This window comes from Dreissena polymorpha, chromosome 9 (assembly GCF_020536995.1).
Source record: "Dreissena polymorpha isolate Duluth1 chromosome 9, UMN_Dpol_1.0, whole genome shotgun sequence".
NCBI classification, from domain to species: Eukaryota; Metazoa; Mollusca; class Bivalvia; order Myida; family Dreissenidae; genus Dreissena; species Dreissena polymorpha.
Genome location: NC_068363.1, coordinates 42,542,182 through 42,562,691, shown reverse-complemented (window position 1 = coordinate 42,562,691; position 20,510 = coordinate 42,542,182). Strand labels below are relative to the sequence as shown.

The 20,510-nt window shown below is 34.8% G+C and overlaps 1 protein-coding gene across 1 annotated transcript; it reads left to right on the top strand.

Moving 5' to 3' along the window:
* Positions 1-1,418: 1,418 nt before the first annotated feature.
* LOC127845710 (39S ribosomal protein L52, mitochondrial-like) lies at positions 1,419-19,394 on the top strand. Its single transcript, XM_052376804.1, has 5 exons — positions 1,419-1,558; positions 11,869-12,019; positions 12,846-12,916; positions 13,236-13,300; positions 19,223-19,394. Exons 1-5 carry the CDS (start codon positions 1,507-1,509, stop codon positions 19,343-19,345), a joined length of 462 nt encoding a protein of 153 aa, XP_052232764.1. The 5' UTR covers positions 1,419-1,506; the 3' UTR covers positions 19,346-19,394.
* Positions 19,395-20,510: the final 1,116 nt, after the last annotated feature.

Here is a 20,510-nt window from a genome sequence, read left to right as displayed (position 1 = left end):
CAAGAAGAAATAAGATTTTTGAGGACACGCGTCATGCGAAAATGGGTGCTATGCCATATGCGGAAAATGTATCTATAGCCCAGCCTGCGGATCTCGCAGTCTGGTCAGGACATACCTACTATGACCACGAACCTTGCTTGATTTTATAGATGGCAGATCAGCTCCTCGCCAAACCCATAAGACCAATGACGCGGCTCTGAAGGCGTGATTTGAATGTAACGAATGAAAACTGTGTGTTAATCAAATGTTAACATACAATATATTCGGATCGTGAAGAAATACACTCATTATAAGCCATATGCGGGCACATATGATGTGATCTCCTGTGGTATAATTTTTATGTACGAACACTAGTGTGTGGTTTTAGTATACGTACACTTAAAAAACATTTCATGCGGTGGATATGCGACTAACATGTGGAAAAAACTATCAAACCTGTTTTCAATTAAATTATTTTAAAACGTATTTTTTCTAATTTTATTTCGAAGTCAGGATATACGCCGAATATTTTTTCTAAACATATTCTTGGTTTGAGTTACATGAGTGCTGATGTTGTTGATGATTGTGTCGATAATGTTTTACTGACGAACATTTTAATTTCAACCAAATATAAACATCAATCGAATACGAAAACAATAGCATGCATTGATTTTATAGCAGAATAAAAGTTTCTTTAAAGCATAAAATCATATTCCTAGCAAAACATGTTATCGAGAGGCAATTATAACGACATGTACTAAGCATTTGCGACATAATATGGATATAATGTTTATTGAAGTAACTTCTTCACAGAGGATTTTTAATGTTGAAGTTTTCTCAATTTAAATGGTTTCATATAACTGCTCAAATTGTCGATGTATGACACATTTAAATAAGGTTCAATCCATTGCAAACGTTGAAGAATTCATTACATGTATATATAAATCGGTGAAATGTCACTAAGGACGAAGAAATATATAAAATAAATATCCCTTCGTGTAATAATGTTTATATATTGATATTTAAATGTAATTTAAGGAAATACATGTACTAATAACATTGCATATATGATTTTTGTTCAATACGGTAATCCTTTAAAGGATATCATCAAATGCAATTAAGTGTTCAAGAAAATGACCTGACTAAAAATGGCTACAAAAACCCGACATTAAAAACGTTACCGAGTTTCATGTATGCACAATTAAAAAAATACCTGTACCGATCATAAATTGAGCTTTATACTAATCTGTTTTCATGAACTTGAAAGGAAGACCTAGGAAACAAATATGAAAGGTAAGGTGCTATGATAAGAAATTCAATAATGGCATTGATCTTTAAACTTTCTTTATCCGTTGACTGTTCCTTGAAATATTTACTGATTTATTATGATGTGCGGGACGCTTTTTATCTGAACATTGATGATCTACCTCCCTTGAAAGTTTGTGTGTAATTTAACCTAAAATATTAGTATTTTGCAGCCTTTTACAATGTCAATTATTGAAAACCTTTATTTGCAGTTATAATCCGATGTCAATGCATATGTCTGCCTTTTGTCAGAGAGCAAACAGTTGCTGGAAATGTAATTTGATTTTCCTTTCTTCTGACTTGAAAAGCAATCATATATTGAGCAATTATAACGTAGTCACATATTTTCGCGGTAAACTGTATGTATGAATAAATCATGACATACATTTCATTGCTTTCAGACACAGTGTATAAATCAAAGTATTGACCCATAATACATAAATATTAGCGGAATCAAGGTTGTAAAACATGGTTACACATACAAATGTAGCTCTTAACATGCGGTAAGCGAATTAAACATGCAATTTTTGTGGAAACTGAATGAATATTGAATGGAATATGGTTGTTACTGGTTGAGTCGTGGGTTCTGTTTGATTCGTGGGTATAGAAATCGCCTGAAATCTCGCGATAGAATGTTCGCACATGATGCAGTTCGTTACGGAAAAATGTTTTGACACGGTCACTATTTTTTCCGATCAAAAATGTGTCAAAAACAAGTAAATAGTGTAATTCATCATAACTTGATAGGTCGGTATGAAATATTTCCTCATTTATGTATTGTTCATATAGTGTTTCAAAATAACACAAAATCGTTTATTTAGAAGTATTTACCATGCATCATCGTCTGTTGATATTTTTTCACAAGAAATTAACCTGTCCTGCAAGGTCAGTTTAAAGGCTATTTATAGTATGCAAATCTTGAAATTCTGGCAGCCAATCAGAACCCACGAATCAACCGGAAGCTTATTTTCATGATGGTAGTATTACACTATCAACACAGTCGATTATTTTGATGATAAAAGACGATAAACATATGGAAAAAAGCAACAAATCTTAAACAAGAAAGGTTAATTATTATTTTCATAATGATTCATAGTCATATATTTATAAAATATTTGTGATGTAACAACTTTATGAAAATTACCCACGACTCAACCAGACTATAGCATACTTGTTAAGCGCCAGTAATCGGAAATGTTATCCGCTAGAGGGGGGGGGGGGGGGTATATTAAGATTAATTTTTAGTCTCAAAACTGGAATCAAATTACTTAAGATTACAAGTAGCATGTCTATCCGTAGTATAGAAAGTATAGTCTTGGAAGTGAGCAAATACAAAAGGCAGTGGCTAGTCGTACAGCCCCGTACCACTAGCCAATATAGGCTAGTCGTACGGCCCCGTAGGGCTAGCTTATATTGGCTAGTCATACAGCTCTGTACATATAGCCTTTCCAATAGGGACTGTCTAGCTGAACGGCTGTTGTAACAAATAAATATATTGATTGTTTATTGATCTATGTGCAGATTTCTTTGCCATGCCTCATGAGAAAACGTCCTAATACATTGTACATGTACTTAAATAAGTATGCTACCACGCTAGCTAAAGAAACTTCAGCGTACAGTTTATATAGTATTGACATACCTGTACGCTGAAGCCAACCCATTAGCGAAAGTCAACCAGAGTCGTAACATATTTATGTCACGCTATAAATCAAAGAAAGCTCATTTTCTTGGATACATTTCTACATATATTGGTGAATGAATATAAATTACTGCATCGGGGAATATTTTAAGGTTCAAATATTTCAAATGCATCTTACAATAGATGAAGATAACTCTCATCAGTCTGAAATTCACAATTTTGATGCCTTTGTCGCTTTGTCACGTGACGAATTTTCATTTGGATACTTTCGGATCGACATTTTTTGCTGAAATTGTAAAAATTACTTTCGTTTTCTGAAATCTATTATTTGTGATTAACAACTTACGTCTGGTGGATTATAAGACTGATTTCAGTGTGAATCAGGTAGTTTTAAATAATATTTACTTTGAGTTTGTATTTACACTACAATTTGTGTACAAAACAAGCCAGAATAATCTAAAATACCGGGAAATGTCATTCTGAATTTGAAAACACTTGAGCACATGGAATGTTACTAAAAATAGAAATAACGTCATATGACCGTGAAATCTCGGGTGATTTGCATTTGTCACATCGCTGTTTTTCTCGATATGTAAGAGCAGAATAGATAAATTTTAAATGTTTAAGATAGTATTTTGTGAAAGAATATATCAGTTAAATGTGAAAAATATTTATCTTTCCGATCAAGAGGTTGATTTGGGCCAATAACTGCATTTAAAAGCTGTTTTGGACCGGTCTTTGTTAACTGTCAACTTTTCGGGAATTTCTGGTTGACTTTCCTAATGGGGTTGGTCCATAACTATAAAGTCGCGCCTGTCAAAAATCATAACAAGCGACATTTAAAGTTATGGTAGCCAGAACTACTGCAACGCATGCTTATTAGATGATAATTGTTTTTCGCTACATGAACGTCCCGCAAGATAATCAGTGCATTTGTTTTAGCTACTTAGATAGTGAAATTCCAAAATGTCTAGCCTTTAGACTAGCTCGTGTAGTCGTCGTCACAGAATTTGCAGTCTGGTTTATGTTTCGTCGTGGTTGAAAATCTGATTCTTGCAGGGTGTAAATAAAAAAGGAAGATACAAAAATGTAAATTTATTTCGCCAAGCAACAATTACAGCAATCAATATAAATCACAGTTATGGAGTATATAAATATGCAATGTACACGCAAATATCAAATGTATACATTAAATGTAATAGTAAATAATCTTAACTTAGTCAATAAAAATTGCGACACAATGACAAAAGTTTTTAACAAAACAAATCTAAGGAAACTTAACGTGAAAATGATAAAACGATAAAAGAGAATGGGAAACCTAAATTTAAAGAAGTATTATACATGTAGAACAAAAACAATTAAATATGATTTGATTGCTTTCAGATAATAGCACTTGACAAAAGCATATACTGGTACAACATGAAACATACCCAATTTCACAATATGAGGCACCATTTCATGACAATTGGGAATAATACATGCAATGTCGACTAAGAATACAAATACATCTTCGGAACTACAATGATTGCTTTTTGATTTGTAATTTCTATTAATGATGCAGCTGGAACAAAGAGGCTGATTAGACAGTGTGAATACATAGGCTTATCCGTGAGTTTGTTTTTGCATCTATGACATATGAAGTTGCTCATAGCTTAAATCATGTTACTTAAAAGAACCACCATGCGCGATGCACGAGAAATGATACAGTATACAAACTTCACTAAATCAACCGATATATACATTAATATGACATGGTTCGCTCGAACCAAAGGAAACAATGATAATTGTCTTAAATTTTGATCAAAATCATAGTTTGTGGATATACAAAAGCTTGAATCCATATGTACAACTTTCTCTACACCGAGAATATGCACCATGTGCATTTTACATCGTACATACATATTCAAACTTTTATTATCTTAATCATTTAAGATAACCTATACTAGATTATTATTATTAGATTATTATTTACTTCCTCAGACCTTTTAATCTGTTTCTCAACCAAAGAATACGCGTATTCAGTAAGCTCCTTTCTGTACTCAGCAGCAACAGAGTCGTCTGAGTGGGCTACAATAGGCGGTCATTTTCCACAGTTTGCCGTTTATCTCAGTTCTGTGAATGTTAAAGAACACTAAAATGTCCTGTGCAAAGTCGTCAAATTTGGCATTTTTGTCAACGACCTGTTTGATTTTCTGGTTGATACTTTCAAGAGGATTGTTGGTATTGTTACCCAAGGAACATGAAGTAGCCAGACCGATGACCCACTGGTCCTTGATGGGATCCCAAGACTGACGGAAATATTCAATTGCTTGATGATTCTGTATCTCCATCAGTAGCGCCTTGTTTGATTCCTATCGCTCCGGTGTAGATGAGTATGCACGTTTCTGTAGAATTTCCAATTTATTGTCTCTTTGGCGTTTATTCACACCGATTTTCGCACTTGTTATTTCTCTGCGAAAAGTTATTTCTCTACGGAAAGATCTAAGCACATAAAACAAGCAGATTTTGAGCTTCGCTTGGGGCAGCTCTTTCTTAAATACCTCTCTCTCTCTACAAAATCTTTTTCTGATCTGACTGTTTGTACTTTATCCCAGCTAGGGTTCTGTTCTTTAAATAGTCTAACCTTTTTTGTCATCATTTCTTCTGTCTCGTCTGCAACTGACCACATTCCAACTACCTCACTCTGTCCATTTCCATTTTCTATAAGAAATATACACATGGGCATTCGGAGATCGTTCACCTTGTACGTGGCATCTATACAGAGGAATTCAGGATATGCTTGAAATATATCACGCATCCTTGCGTCCTGAAAGTAAAGTTCTCTCAGTTCACTATTTTCATTCTTCACAAGTTTTACATAGGCGCCATTACACTTTGAGAGATGATCAACAGCGGACTGGAGGGTGGTCACATCTTTAGTAGTGCTTTTTAATTTCGCATGCAAGTTGTGTATATCTTTCAACAATAGAAATTTCCCTGTTTCATTCATAACTTGTTGTGTGATCATTTTGTTGTTCGCTTTAACACTAAGCATATTCGCAATATTATCCTTTTCATGGGTTTCCAGTTGACGCTGCTGAGGCAAAGTCCTGAACACTGCATTATTTGTTTCATGTTTGTGAAGCTCGTTGAGTGACCCCACTTCCAGGAATTGTGCGTCAGCTGAAGCACGGACCTTGATTTCAGCTTTGCACCCCATTTGAAACGTACTGGAAATTTATAACAAATTGAATAGTACAAAGAAGACGAATTTTGAGTAGAAGAACTGGTCGTGACATTCGCATACAGTTGGTTTATTCCCACTTTGTCTACTTCCCATTGCGTCCTCTCCCTTTTCCCCTAATGTTAGTTTTTCTAAAAAGTGACTATAATAATTTTTTAAAGCATTTTTTTTATTAGTTTTACAGTTGTTATAGCTAATTTATACTATTTTCCAAGAAAGAAAAATGACTATTTGCATTAAAAAGATGTTTTTACAAAGAAAATAAGAGTTGGCAAAATGAAGTAGATGAAATGAGAATTCAACAAAGTGGGACGACACCCTACATAGCTAAAGACATATCACAATGCTAACATGTCCGTGTGGTTAAGACCCAGATCCCTTCAAGCGTATTTAACTCCTTAAACAGTGGTTGAGGAGGATATTCGTTTTTTATGCCCCCTTTGAAGAAGAGGGGTTTTATTGTTTTGCACATGTCGGTCCGTCCGTCCACCAGATGGTTTCCTGATGATAACTCAAGAATTCTTAAGCCTAGGATCATGAAACTGAAACTTCATAGGTACATTGATCTGGCAGATGACCCCTATTGATTTTCAGGTCACTAAGTCAAAGGTCAAGGTCACAGTGACTGGAAACAGTAAAATGGTTTCCTGATGATAACTCAAGAATAATTAGGCCTAGGATCATGAAACTTCATTGGTACATTGATCATGACTGGCAGATGGCCCCTATTGATTTTCAGGTCAAAGGTCAAAGTCACAGTGACAAAAAACATATTCACACAATGGCTGCCACTACAACTGACAGCCCATATGGGGGGCATGCATGTTTTACAAAGAGCCCTTGTTATTCTTATTTCTGCTGCAAACATAGATTTTTGATAGTCGTTAGAAACTGGGTGGGTCTAACAAGTACTTGCATTGTGTTTTAGAGCAGAAATAAGAAGACAAATGAAATAGTTTTCATAATTTGTCATATGATAATTGTCTTTTTTCAGCTGTAGAAATCAGTTGTAAGCATATGCATTACGAGCGGACGGGAAAGCACACACAAGTAAGCATGCCGAATCATACAGACATATCATGGTTGAACAGCGACACAATTCAGATACATATCATGGTTAAACAGCGACACAATTCAGATACATATTGTTGAATAGCGATACAATTCAGATACATATCATAGTTGAACAGTGACACAATTCAGATACATATGGTTGAACAGCGATACAATTCAGATACATACATGGTTGAACAGCGACACAATTCAGATACATACATGGTTGAACAGCAATACAATTCAAATACATATTATGGTTGAACAGTGATACAATTCAGATACATATGGTTGAACAGCAATACAATTCAGATACATATGGTTGAACAGCGACACAATTCAGATACATATAGTTGAACAGCGTTACAATTCAGATACATATGTTTGAACAGAGATACAATTCAGATACATATCATGGTTGGACAGCGATACAATTCAGATACATTTGGTTGAACAGCGACACAGTTCAGATACATATCATGGTTAAACAGTGATACAATTCAGATACATTTGGTTGAACAGCGATACAATTCAGATACATATGGTTGAACATCGATACAATTCAGATACATATCATGGTTGAACAGTGATACAATTCAGATACATGTGGTTGAAAAGCGATACAATTCAGATAATATCATGGTTGAAAAGCGACACAATTCAGATACATATGGTTGAACAGCGATACAATTCAGATACATATCATGGTTGAACAGCGATACAATTCAGATACATATGGTTGAACAGCAACACAGTTCAGATAAATATATGGTTGAACAGCATCACAATTCAGATACATACATGGTTGAACAGCGACACAATTCAGATACATACATGGTTGAACAGCGTCACAATTCAGATACATATGGTTGAACAGCGACACAATTCAGATACATACATAGTTGAACAGCAACACAACTCAGATACATATCATGGTTGAACAGCCACACAATTCAGATACATATCATGGTTGAACAGCGATACAATTCAGATACATATGGTTGAACAGCGATACAATTCAGATACAAATTATGGTTGAACAGCGACACATTTCAGATACATATGGTTGAACAATATTACAATTCAGATACATATCATGATTGAACAGCGACACAATTCAGATACATATCATGGTTGAACAGCGATACAATTCAGATACATATCATGGTTGAACAACGATACAATTCAGATACATATGGTTGAACAGCGATACAATTCAGATACATTTCATGGTTGAACAGTGACGCAATTCAGATACATATGGTTGAACAGCGACACAATTCAGATACATATCATGGTTGAACAGCGATACAATTCAGATACATATGGTTGAACAGCGATACAATTCAGATACATATCATGGTTGAACAGCGACGCAATTCAGATACATATGGTTGAACAGCGACACAATTCAGATACATATGGTTAAACAGCGATACAATTCAGATACATATTATGGTTGAACAGCGACACAATTCAGATACATATCATGGTTGAACAGCGACACAATTCAGATACATATGGTTGAACAGCGACACAATTCAGATACATATGGTTGAACAGTGATACAATTCAGATACATACATGGTTGAACAGCGACACAATTCAGATACATATGGTTGAACAGCGACACAATTCAGATACATTTCATGGTTGAACAGCGACACAATTCAGATACATATCATGGTTGAACAGCGATACAATTTGGATACATATGGTTGAACAGCGACACAATTTAGATACATATCATGGTTGAACAGCGACACAATTCAGATACATATCATGGTTGAACAGCGATACAATTCAGATACATATGGTTGAACAGCAACCCAGTTCAGATAAATATATGGTTGAACAGCATCACAATTCAGATACATAACATGGTTGAACAGCGATACAATTCAGATACATATCATGGTTGAACAGCGATACAATTCAGATACAAATGATGGTTGAACAGCGACACATTTCAGATACATATTGTTGAACAGCAATACAATTCAGATACATATCATGATTGAACAGCGACACAATTCAGATACATATCATGGTGGGACAGCGACACAATTCAGATACATTTCATGGTTGAACAGCGATACAATTCAGATACATATGGATGAACAGTGACACAATTCAGATACATACATGGTTGAACAGCAACACAATTCAGATACATATCATGGTTGAACAGCGACACAATTCAGATACATATCATGGTTGAACAGCGATACAATTCAGATACATATGGTTGAACAGCGATACAATTCAGATACATATCATGGTTGAACAGCGACGCAATTCAGATACATATGGTTGAACAGCGACACAATTCAGATACATATGGTTAAACAGCGATACAATTCAGATACATATTATGGTTGAACAGCGACACAATTCAGATACATATCATGGTTGAACAGCGACACAATTCAGATACATATGGTTGAACAGCGATACAATTCAGATACATACATGGTTGAACAGCGATACAATCAGATACATATCATGGTTGAACAGCGACACAGTTCAGATACATATCATGGTTGAACAGCAATACAATTCAGATACATATGGTTAAACAGCAATACAATTCAGATACATATCATGGTTGAACCGCAACACAATTCAGATACATACATGGTTGAACAGCGACACAATTCAGATACATATCATGGTTGAACAGCGACACAATTCAGATACATATCATGGTTGAACAGCGATACAATTCAGATACATATCATGGTTGAACAGCGATACAATTTAGATACATATGGTTGAACAGCGACACAATTTAGATACATATCATGGTTGAACCAGGGGCACAATTCAGATACATATCATGGTTGAACAGCGACACAATTCAGATACATATCATGGTTGAACAGCGATACAATTCAGATACATATCATGGTTGAACAGCGATACAATTTAGATACATATGGTTGAACAGCGACACAATTCAGATACATACATGGTTGAACAGCGATACAATTCAGATACATACATGGTTGAACAGCGACACAATTCAGATACATATCATGGTTGAACAGCGACACAATTCAGATACATATCATGGTTGAACAGCGATACAATTCAGATACATACATGGTTGAACAGCGAGGGTTTGTCTCACAGGGTGTTTTGTTGAGCCTTACAGAATGATTTTTAAAGTGTGTTATCCAATACGGACATCTGTGATACCTATTTAATATATAAAACTACAATTTTAATACAATGCTGAATAGCTTAAGGAGGAAAAAATCAATAGATTTATTTGTCATTTATATTACTTGACAAAAAGTATTTAAAAAAATTAACACTTCAATAACATGTTTCATTAAAATATTAGAATGTCTTCATATTTATGAAAATATGTTGATTTGATACTTTTTAAACTTCAAACAGGCAATTATTCATAGGGAACAACTTTCCTTAATAAATCTGCATAACTAATGTCTACATTTATCAATGTGGTCGGACTTCAATGACTATGACAAGACTCAGGAAATCATTTCTATCAGCCACTAAATAATGTGCTTAAGTTGAAAGAATAAAGGAATATCAAGAATGCGAACGTTATGCTATTTACCTCTGATTTTCCTTGCCTGCGCCTTGTGATTTGAAGTTCTTCCCTCCATAAATACAACTGTATGTAATTTCTGACACTTAGGTTTTCATTGAAAGCTTTCTTAGGGCATTTGCTTTTAGCAGCCTTAATTTTCCTTGAACTACGTTTGTAAAACTGTACACAATTTGAAAGCTGGTGCAGTTCAATTTTGCCTATTAATGCACCATAAGTGGAGAATTTTTCCCCAACGGCAAGGCCATTTTTAGAGAACTGATAGATTGCTTGTATGAAACCATCTATTTATCAATTGTCTAAAAGATAATTAAATTATTTGTGTAACTTAATTTCTAGGACCTACCTTTGACGGTTGCCGTCATTGAATTTCATCATATCAATGCCGCAACTCATTAAAAACAGTCTTTCACACCTTACTTAGGAAAGTCGCCTACTTAAAGAATCAAATTAGAAACCGTATTACATAAAAGGTAGCCGAAACAGATGAAGAATTTGTGTACTTAAAAGTCTTTCATGAGCTCAAACAAACTAATTACTGATTAACAGCACTGAATGACAATTCTATACTTAATTAAGCCTTTTGGCTAGACAATCCTCATAGGAAAGGCTATACGTGCAGAGCCGTGCGAGTAGCCAATACATGTGCTTGTTCTAAAAAAGTAATTTAATGGAAAAACGAAACTCTTGTTCATGTTGTTCTTAAAATATTTTTACATTTCATTCAAATTAAGTGAAATATAAAACAATTTTGATAAACATAAACAAAATAACATAATTGTGTGTTATGTAATTAAAAATCATAGCATCACCCAGTCCCTGGAATAAACATGACCTACTTTCCAACGAACACCAGAAAGGATCAGAATGATTGTCTTAATAGTCATGGATAACCATCAAATAAATTACAACTTCTAAAAATTGAAAAAAAAACATTAATTATCTAGCACTTCTTGAAGGTTTTAAGGTTAAGGCACAATACTATGAGGAGGACCGATACTTTGAGAGTAAGGGATAGCTCCTAATTTAAAGGGGAATATGGATTGAATATTGTCACATTATTTATGGAAGTGGTGTGTTTATTTTCAGGTTTGGTATATAGGGGATGGAATCCTGTCATGATGGGCACAACTAGACAACTGTCAACCACTCTTCCTCTTCAGCGAGTAAAAAGGAAGCAATCTGCATATCAGCCAATAGTTCCACCTTTCTATTCTTATGGGTCTACCCATCGACTTATGTAAGAGCATCTCATAACTGAAAAGTCTATGTTTTCTTTTCTAAAAGTTGTGTTTTTACATTAGTAATTGAAGATTATATGTTTCCTATTACATTTTTATGATATAATATCCTTATTCTGACTTTGCAGTTACAATAACCTAACTTTATGCCCCCAGCGGGCGGCATATAGTTTTCGCACTGTCGGTCGGTGGGTCAGTCTGTCTGTAGGTCTGTCCATCCGTCACACTTTTTGTGTCAGCTCTCTAAATCAAGTAGTTCTCATCAGATCTTGACCAAACTTGGTCAGAAGTTGTTTCTAGATAACGTTTAGGCCAAGTTCGAACATGGGTCATGCCGGGCCAAAAACTAGGTCACGGGGTCACTTAGTGCGTTTCAAACATTCAGCATGGTGTCCGCTCTCTAATTCAAGTAGTTTTCATCCCATCTTCCCCCAAACTTGGTCAGAAGTTATATCTAGATAATGTCTTCGCCAAGTTCGAACATGGGCCATGCTGGGCCAAAAACTAGGTCACCGGGTCACTTAGCGCGTTTTAAACATCCAGCATGATGTCCGCTGTCTAATTTAAGTAGTTTTCATTTATTTAAATAAGAATAATTTAAATATTGAACACCTGTTATTCAGCAAACTAATAGTTTAATAAAATAAAGGTGATGTATATCTCAAAATCATTTACATAGTTATGCTTTTATGTAGCAACAAAGTTACAGTTGGAGGCATCCGTGTCATGTGGACACATTTCTTGTTTTCTTAATAACTTATATTGTTTTATCCAATTATTTTTTTCAGCAGTAATTGATCTGGTTCAGCTTGCATATATTTTCAGGCGGGGTAAAAGTCTCCAACCAGAAAACAACTATGGCCCATTGGTGGATCTGCCAGATTATACTTACCTGGGTTTGTTTTCTTTTATTTATGAGGAAACCGTTAAATTCAAATCACACTAATATAAGTAAGGACCATGGTATGATAATGTTGGTCTTAAAAATTCCAAATGACCACAATGGAAGTTCAAGGACTTTGGAAGTTAGACATTTTAGGTGACCGTGAGAGTTATAAAGAAATTGAAATGATATTTTGTATCCAAAACAAGCTTCACTTGATGAAAGCCAAAACTATGAAAGTGTTAAAGCTGTTGGTTGAGTTTAAAATGTATGTAGTAAAACAGGAATATGTTCATTTCATAACTCTAAAATTCTTACATTCTAATATTCAGATGGCCGTCCCACTCCATTGACCCCAGAACAGAGGCAGAAGAAGCAAGAACGTAGAGAAATGGCTGTAAGATATATTATTTAGCTCTTTTATTACAAAATAAAGTGCATTTCTCTAACAATTACCGGTATTCACATCAAACTTGGACTCTATAAACAGGAATTATTAGTCATTTCATTTCACTTGATTAAAAATGATATAGGTCAAGACATAAAATATATTATAAACTCAATTTAAACTGATTACAATTTGTATTTAAAGTTATGTGATGTGCTGGACTCGATATATTTTTATGCCCCCTTTCGAAGAGAAGGGGGTATATAGTTTTCGCACTGTCCGTCAGTCTGTCACACTTTTCGTGTCCGCTCTCTAATTCAAATAGTTTTCATCCCATCTTTACGAAACTTGGTCAGAAGTTGTATCTAGACAATATCTAGGTCAAGTTTGAATATGGGTCATGCTGGGTCAAAAACTAGGTCACGGGGTCGAAAAAAACAAATCCAAGGGAAGTATTAAGCTTTAAATGGACATAATTATCTGACCTGCCAAATTAGATATTTTTGTTAAATAAATCAAAGCAGTAGGCGGCATTGTGTTTCTGACAAACACATCATGGTAAAAGGTCAAGGTCATCCTTCAAGGTCTAAAGTCAAAAATACAAATCCAAGGGAAGTAATTAGCTTTAAAGGGAGATAATTATTCAATATTGAACATAGCAACTTGATATTTGGCATGCATGTGTATCTCATGGAGCTGCACATTTTGAGTGGTGAATCTACAGTCACGGAAGTGGCTTTTAATTATTTGCTAGAGATTTGTTAGAGACAATTATTTTCAAGGGAAGTAATTTATATAATTATAAATCTCAGATTATATATTTCCTTACCAAGAATTGGAGTTCTTTTCACAGTTACTGCACAGATTTTTTATTTTGATTATTTATAACTCTAATGATTGATTTGTCAAAGTTTTTTTTTTAATGATATAATTATCATTTCTTTCGTGTACTAATTTGTGAATGGTAGGGTTCATTACATAAAATGTGTCCATATATACATGATGAACTCTGGCTATGATCTCTTTGATAAACCACAGGCCTTGGTTGTCAGTGATGTCTGACTTGGTCATTTGTTACCCCCCCCCCCCCCCCCCCCCCCTGGTAGGATTGGACAAATCCAAGGGAAGTAATAAGCTTTAAAGGAAGATGATTTCTATACCTGCCAAATGATAAATAGAAATTTTATTTCAAAGCGGCGCAGTAGGGGGCATTGTGTTTCTGACGAACACATCTCTTGTTTTTCATATTGCCATCATAGTTCATGAGAAACCATTGTTGCCAATTCATGACCCTTGACAAAAGTCAACTAGTTTTTAGCTCTTGGTTTCGTGAGTTGTAAAAAAATGGTTCCAGTTGGTTGAAAAACATTGTGATAAGAGTGGCTAGCGCAGATTGCGTTATATGGTTGTAGCAGAACCTTGTTAACACTCTAGAAGTCATATTTTTTGGACTAATGATGATGAAACATTCTCAGACCATTTGTTCAAATAATATCTCGGCTGACTTAAAATATGGTTGGGGTCTTTTGAAAAGCATGGCTGCCAGAAAAATGAGCAGTTTACCTGATATGGCTACATTAACACATTGTTATCACTCAAGAGGTCACTTTGTTTAGTACAATCTTCATAACACTTGGTCAGAATATTTGTTGTTTTGATTTCTTGATGGAGTTCAAAATGGTTCATGGTTCAATGAAAAACATGGCTGCGAAGGTTCATAGAAGTTTTCCTTGTACAGCTTTGTTGAGACTTTGTTAACACTCTTATTAAAGTCATATACTAGTATTTGGTCCAATCACCCTTGCTCAGAAAATTTGTTGTGATGACATGTCAATTGAGCTGAACATGGTCCTGATTTGATGAAACACATGTCCACCACGGGGTGATGAAGTTGCCTTATATGGCTGTTTTGAAACCTTTTTAGCACTGTAGAAGTCACATTTTTATGCCCCTGGTAGGGTGGCATATAGCAGTTGAACTGTCCGTTAGTCAGTATGTCAGTCTGTCCGTCCGAAAAAACTTTAACATTGGACATAACTTTTTAAATATTGAAGATAGCACCTTGATATTTTGCATGCATGTGTATCTCATGGAGCTGCACTTTATGAGTGGTTAAATTTCAAGGTGAACATCATCCTTCAAGGTCTAGGGTCGAAAAAACAAAGTCAAGGGAAGTTATAAGCTTTAAATGGACATAGTTATCTTACCTGCCCATGTATATATTTTTGTTAAATAAATCAAAGCGGCGCAGTAGGCAGCATTGTGTTTCTGACAAACACATTGTGGTAAAAGGTCAAGGTCATCCTTTACGGTCTACGGTAAAAAATACAGATTTAAGGGAAGTAATAAGTTTTAAAAAGGGAGAAAATTATTCAATATTGAACATAGCCACTTTATATATTTGGCATGCATGTGTATCTCATGGAGCTGCACATTTTGAGTGGTGAATCTACAGTCATGGTAGTGGCTTTTTATTATTTGCTACTAAAAATAGAGATTCGTTACAGACAATTATTTTTAAGGGAAGTAATTTATATAATTATAAATCTCATATTATATATTTCCTTACCAAGAATTGAAGTTCTTTTTACAGTTACTGTACAGATTTATTATTTTGATTATTTGTAACCCAAATGATTGTTTTTTCTAAGTTTTTTTTTTTAATGAAATAATTATAATTTCTTTGATGTTCATTACATACCTGTGGACTTATGTCCATAGATACATGATCAACTCTGGCTGTGATCTCTGCCAAATGATAAATAGAAATTTTATTTCAATGCGGCGCAGTAGGGGTCATTGTGTTTCTGACAAACACATCTCTTGTTTATTCAAGCATCATAAAACTTCCACATAACAATAATGTCTTAACTGAGTTTAAAACTTGGTCATGTGGTGTCGCAAACAAGGTTGCTAGGTCAAATTAAAGGATAAGCTTGTGAACACTGTAGTTACATGGAAATCATATCATGCATATTTCTTAAAGAAACTTTGTCAGAACATTTTTCCCACGTTATGAACACTCTTTCTAGGCTGTTAATCACGGGCACCACCTCTTTTTTGCGATGCATTAATACATGAGCCAATTTTACTATCGAGGTGACGTTAAGGAGGATCGGATGTTTTTTTAACCCTTTCCCACTCAGGATTATACTGATAACCCTTTCCTTCTAGGAAGCAAAGTGAAAATAGCTATGTGAAAACAGCATAAAACCAGAACAGCCTGCGAGTAACTCGCAGATTTTTTACTGTTTGCTGCTGATCAACATCTAAGGGTTTCATCTAAGGGTTGGCAATGAAACCTTTTAAACTTGAATCTAGGAAGAAAGGTTTTTGATTAAATTTAACTTTCTCAGGGACTACACATGCATAAAAATGCATATCTAAGTGGAAAAGGGTGAAAGTTCACGGATAATTCTTAAGATTGAGTAGGTTTTATATATTTTTAACATATTTCTCATTATTTTAACATTCGGGCAATGTAGTGCCATTCAGAGAAGATTGATATATCCAAAAATGTACATACACTGGAAACAAAACATACAATCACAACGGCTTTGGTTTACTTTAAGATCTTTATAAGTTGTGGCATGGTGAAGTTTTTGAAAGCAAATCTATGTCTTTTGCATGTGTGACTAGCAAATGTCCACCCCATTGATTCGCCAACGACATCAAACCATTGCGTTAAACATATACTAGTTGCTGCATACACAAACACATGTTGTTACTTGCAGAACTAATAGATAATTTGGAATTGTCTAAAAGAGACGGAGCCAATGCCATGGAGGTGGTGCTAGGGATAGGAGGTGGTGCCAATGCTCGATATATGAATCATCACATGACTAACATTTCATAGATAATGTTCCTTTGTCATATTAATTTTTATTTTTCAACGCAAATACGTTAACAAGATGTAAATATATATAATATAAATAACCAAATCAAGAAAGAATTTAGCAATATTAATATTTATGCTCCGCTTTGAAGAAGAGGGGGTATATTGTTTTGCACATGTCGGTTCGTCGGTCGGTCGGTCCGTCCGTCGGTCCGTTCACCAGATGGTTTCCGGATGATAACTCAAGAACGCCTTGGCCTAGGATCATGAAACTTAATAGGTACATTAATCATGACTGGCAGATGACCCCTATTGATTTTCAGGTCAAAGGTCAAGGTCACAGTGACTCTAAATAGTAAAATGGTTTCCGGATGATAACTCAAGAATACTTAGGCCTAGGATCATGAAACTTCATAGGTACATTGATCATGAATTGCAGATGACCCCTATCGATTTTCAGGTCACTAGGTCAAAGTTCAAGGTCCCAGTGACTCGAAATAGTAAAATGGTTTCCGGATGAAAACTCAAGAATGCTTACGCCTAGGATCATGAAACTTCATAGGTAGATTGATCATGACTGGCAAATGATTCCTATTGATTTTCAGGTCACTAGGTCAAAGCTCAAGGTCCCAGTGACTCGAAACAGTAAAATGGTTTCCGGATGATTACTCAAGAATGCTTACGCCTAGGATCATGAAACTTCATAGGCACATTGATCATGACTGGCAGATGACCCCTATTGATTTTCAGGTCACTAGGTCAAAGGTCATGGTCACAGTGACTCGAAACAGTAAAATGGTTTCCAGATGATAACTCAAGAACGCTTACGCTTAGGATCATGAAACTTCATAGGAACATTAATCATGACTGGCAGATGACCCCTATTGATTTTCAGGTCACTAGGTCAAAGGTCAAGGTCACAGTGACTCGAAACAGTAAAATGGTTTCAGGATGATAACTCAAGAATGCTTACGCCTAGGATCATGAAACTTCATAGGTACATTGATAATGACTGGCAGATGACCCCTATTGATTTTCAGGTCAATGGTCAAGGTCAAAGTGACTCGAAATAGTTAAATGGTTTCCGGATGATAACTCAAGAATGCTTCCGCCTAGGAGCATGAAACTTCATAGGTACATTGATCATGACTGGCAGATGACCCCTATTAATTTTCAGGTACTTAGGTCAAAGGTCAAGGTCACAGTGACTCGAAACAGTAAAATGGTTTCCTTATGATAACTCAAGAATAATTAGGCCTAGGATCTTGAAACTTCATAGGTACATTGATCATGACTGGCAGATGACCCCTATTGATTTTCAGGTCACTAGGTCAAAGGTCATGGTCACAGTGACAAAAAACGTATTCAAACAATGGCTGCCACTACAACTGAAAGCCCATATGGGGGCATGCATGTTTTACAAACAGCCCTTGTTTTTAAATAATGCGAAATATGTTGGGGAAAAAAAACCTACTAACCCTGTAGAAATATCCGTAAAATTACAAAACATCTGGTCCTTAGCGCCATCTTGAGGGTATCATTGGCTCATTTATTAATGCTTGAAAAAAGAGGTGGCACCCATGATTAACAGACGTATCTTTAGGCCACATTTATTACCAGATATTCATGAAACTTGGTCTAATCATTTGTTGTTATGATTTGTCCACTGAGTGAGATATGATTCCAGTCCATTTTAAAACATGGCTACCATGAGGTTGGGCATTTGTCCTTATCAGGCTTCAGTAAATTAATTGTACACCCAGAAAAACATTTGCAGCAATCTCATCTTGAAACTTGCAAAGAATATGTATGTTATGATATCTGGACTGAGTTTAAAGGAGTGTGGTTTGTTAACAAACATGGCTTCCGGGTGATGGGCAGTTTATTTTGTTTTGTTATCTTAGTTCTTTTGGTCATCTTGTTTATGTGTTTTTGTATAAATTCACTTACTGATTTGTATGAATGGTAAAATAATAACACGTGATCTTTATATAAATTTACATTATTCCATGAATCTATAAAAATGCCAGTGAAAAATTAATTGTTCCTAATAAATATTCCCTTGTTTTGAAAATCAGTAACTTAATTCATTTCAGGAACAAGTAATGCAGTATATGCAAGAAATCGACACTGTGAAAAGATATGCGATCGAAAAGAAACAAAAAGTGTTAGATGTTGAAAGACACTTGCAAAGTAGAAAGCTTAAACCTAAATCTTAATACTTATGTTGTATGTTTCTGAATATCTAATAAAACATTTTAGTAGTTATGATGTTGGTCAGTTTTGATGCAGCTTATTTATCTGTAGGCTATTGTTTGTATTGTAGCCTGGTGTCGTGGTGAAACGACATGTCTATCACTGTATTAAGCTTTTGAACTCAAATATAGATTTTATTTGATAAATAAAAGACTACACCTAATTTTCATCCATTGACCATTTTCATGCAGAAACGAACATCCAGTTCGTTGTATTGGTGTATATTTGCTCAGCTATCAACTGCATTCTACATATGGTCATCCATCATTTTATTTTTTTCAGAAAGTACCATCTACCTATGTACATGTATAAATGATTACCTATCCAAATGGTTGCTAGAATAAATTCAGTTTTTGAAATAAGCTTAAGAGACAAAGTTTAAAATAAGTTGAAAATAATACATTGTGATTTATCTTTTTTGTATGTATTTATTTTAAATTTAGGTATATTTATAGGAAAAAAATACATTACATACATAGTAAAAGAACCCCAATAATTACTTAAAACCAGTGGACGCAATTAACTATGTGTTTTCAAATTTTGTTATTAAAATGTATTTTTGAAAGTTCATTTTTGTGATTATAGACAGCTTAAAATATGGAACTTGATGACAACACAAGAAAAAACACAATTTTACAATCCATTTATAGGTATAATGATTAAACCAGCAATGTGTGGATTTATTAAAATAGCTTCAGCCTTCATATGTCATGCACACTGCTTGTCATGAGACTACTGATTGTTGTCAATCCATAAAATAGAACCAAAAGTTTATATTTCTTTTATTATTTTGTCATATCTTTAGGGAGCCCATTTTTCGTCACTGGATGATAACTCAAGAATGCTTACGCCTAGGATCATGAAACTTCATAGGTACATTGATCATGACTTGCAGATGAATTAATGATGAAACTTGACCAGGATGGAAAATATCTAGGTCAAGTTTGGATTTGGTAAAGATTGAATGAACCGACTCCTCTCAGGTGAGGGAACTAGGGCCATCTTGGCCTTCTTGTTATATGTAATGCAAATTTTACCGTGAGAAAATATTGGTTACTAATCAGATCAAAAGTATTCATTAAAACTGCCAATATAGCGCATGTTTTGGATTACATTTTAATCATATAT

What these genes read in the sequence shown, in the direction of transcription:
- LOC127845710 (XM_052376804.1), top strand. Translation starts at nt 1,507, where the DNA reads ATGTCAATGCATATGTCTGCCTTTTGTCAGAGAGCAAACAGTTGCTGG. An exon ending in GCCAGATTATACTTACCTGG is followed by an intron (nt 12,917 to 13,235) that starts GTTTGTTTTCTT and finishes TCTAATATTCAG; the next exon opens with ATGGCCGTCCCACTCCATTG. An exon ending in AAGAACGTAGAGAAATGGCT is followed by an intron (nt 13,301 to 19,222) that starts GTAAGATATATT and finishes AATTCATTTCAG; the next exon opens with GAACAAGTAATGCAGTATAT.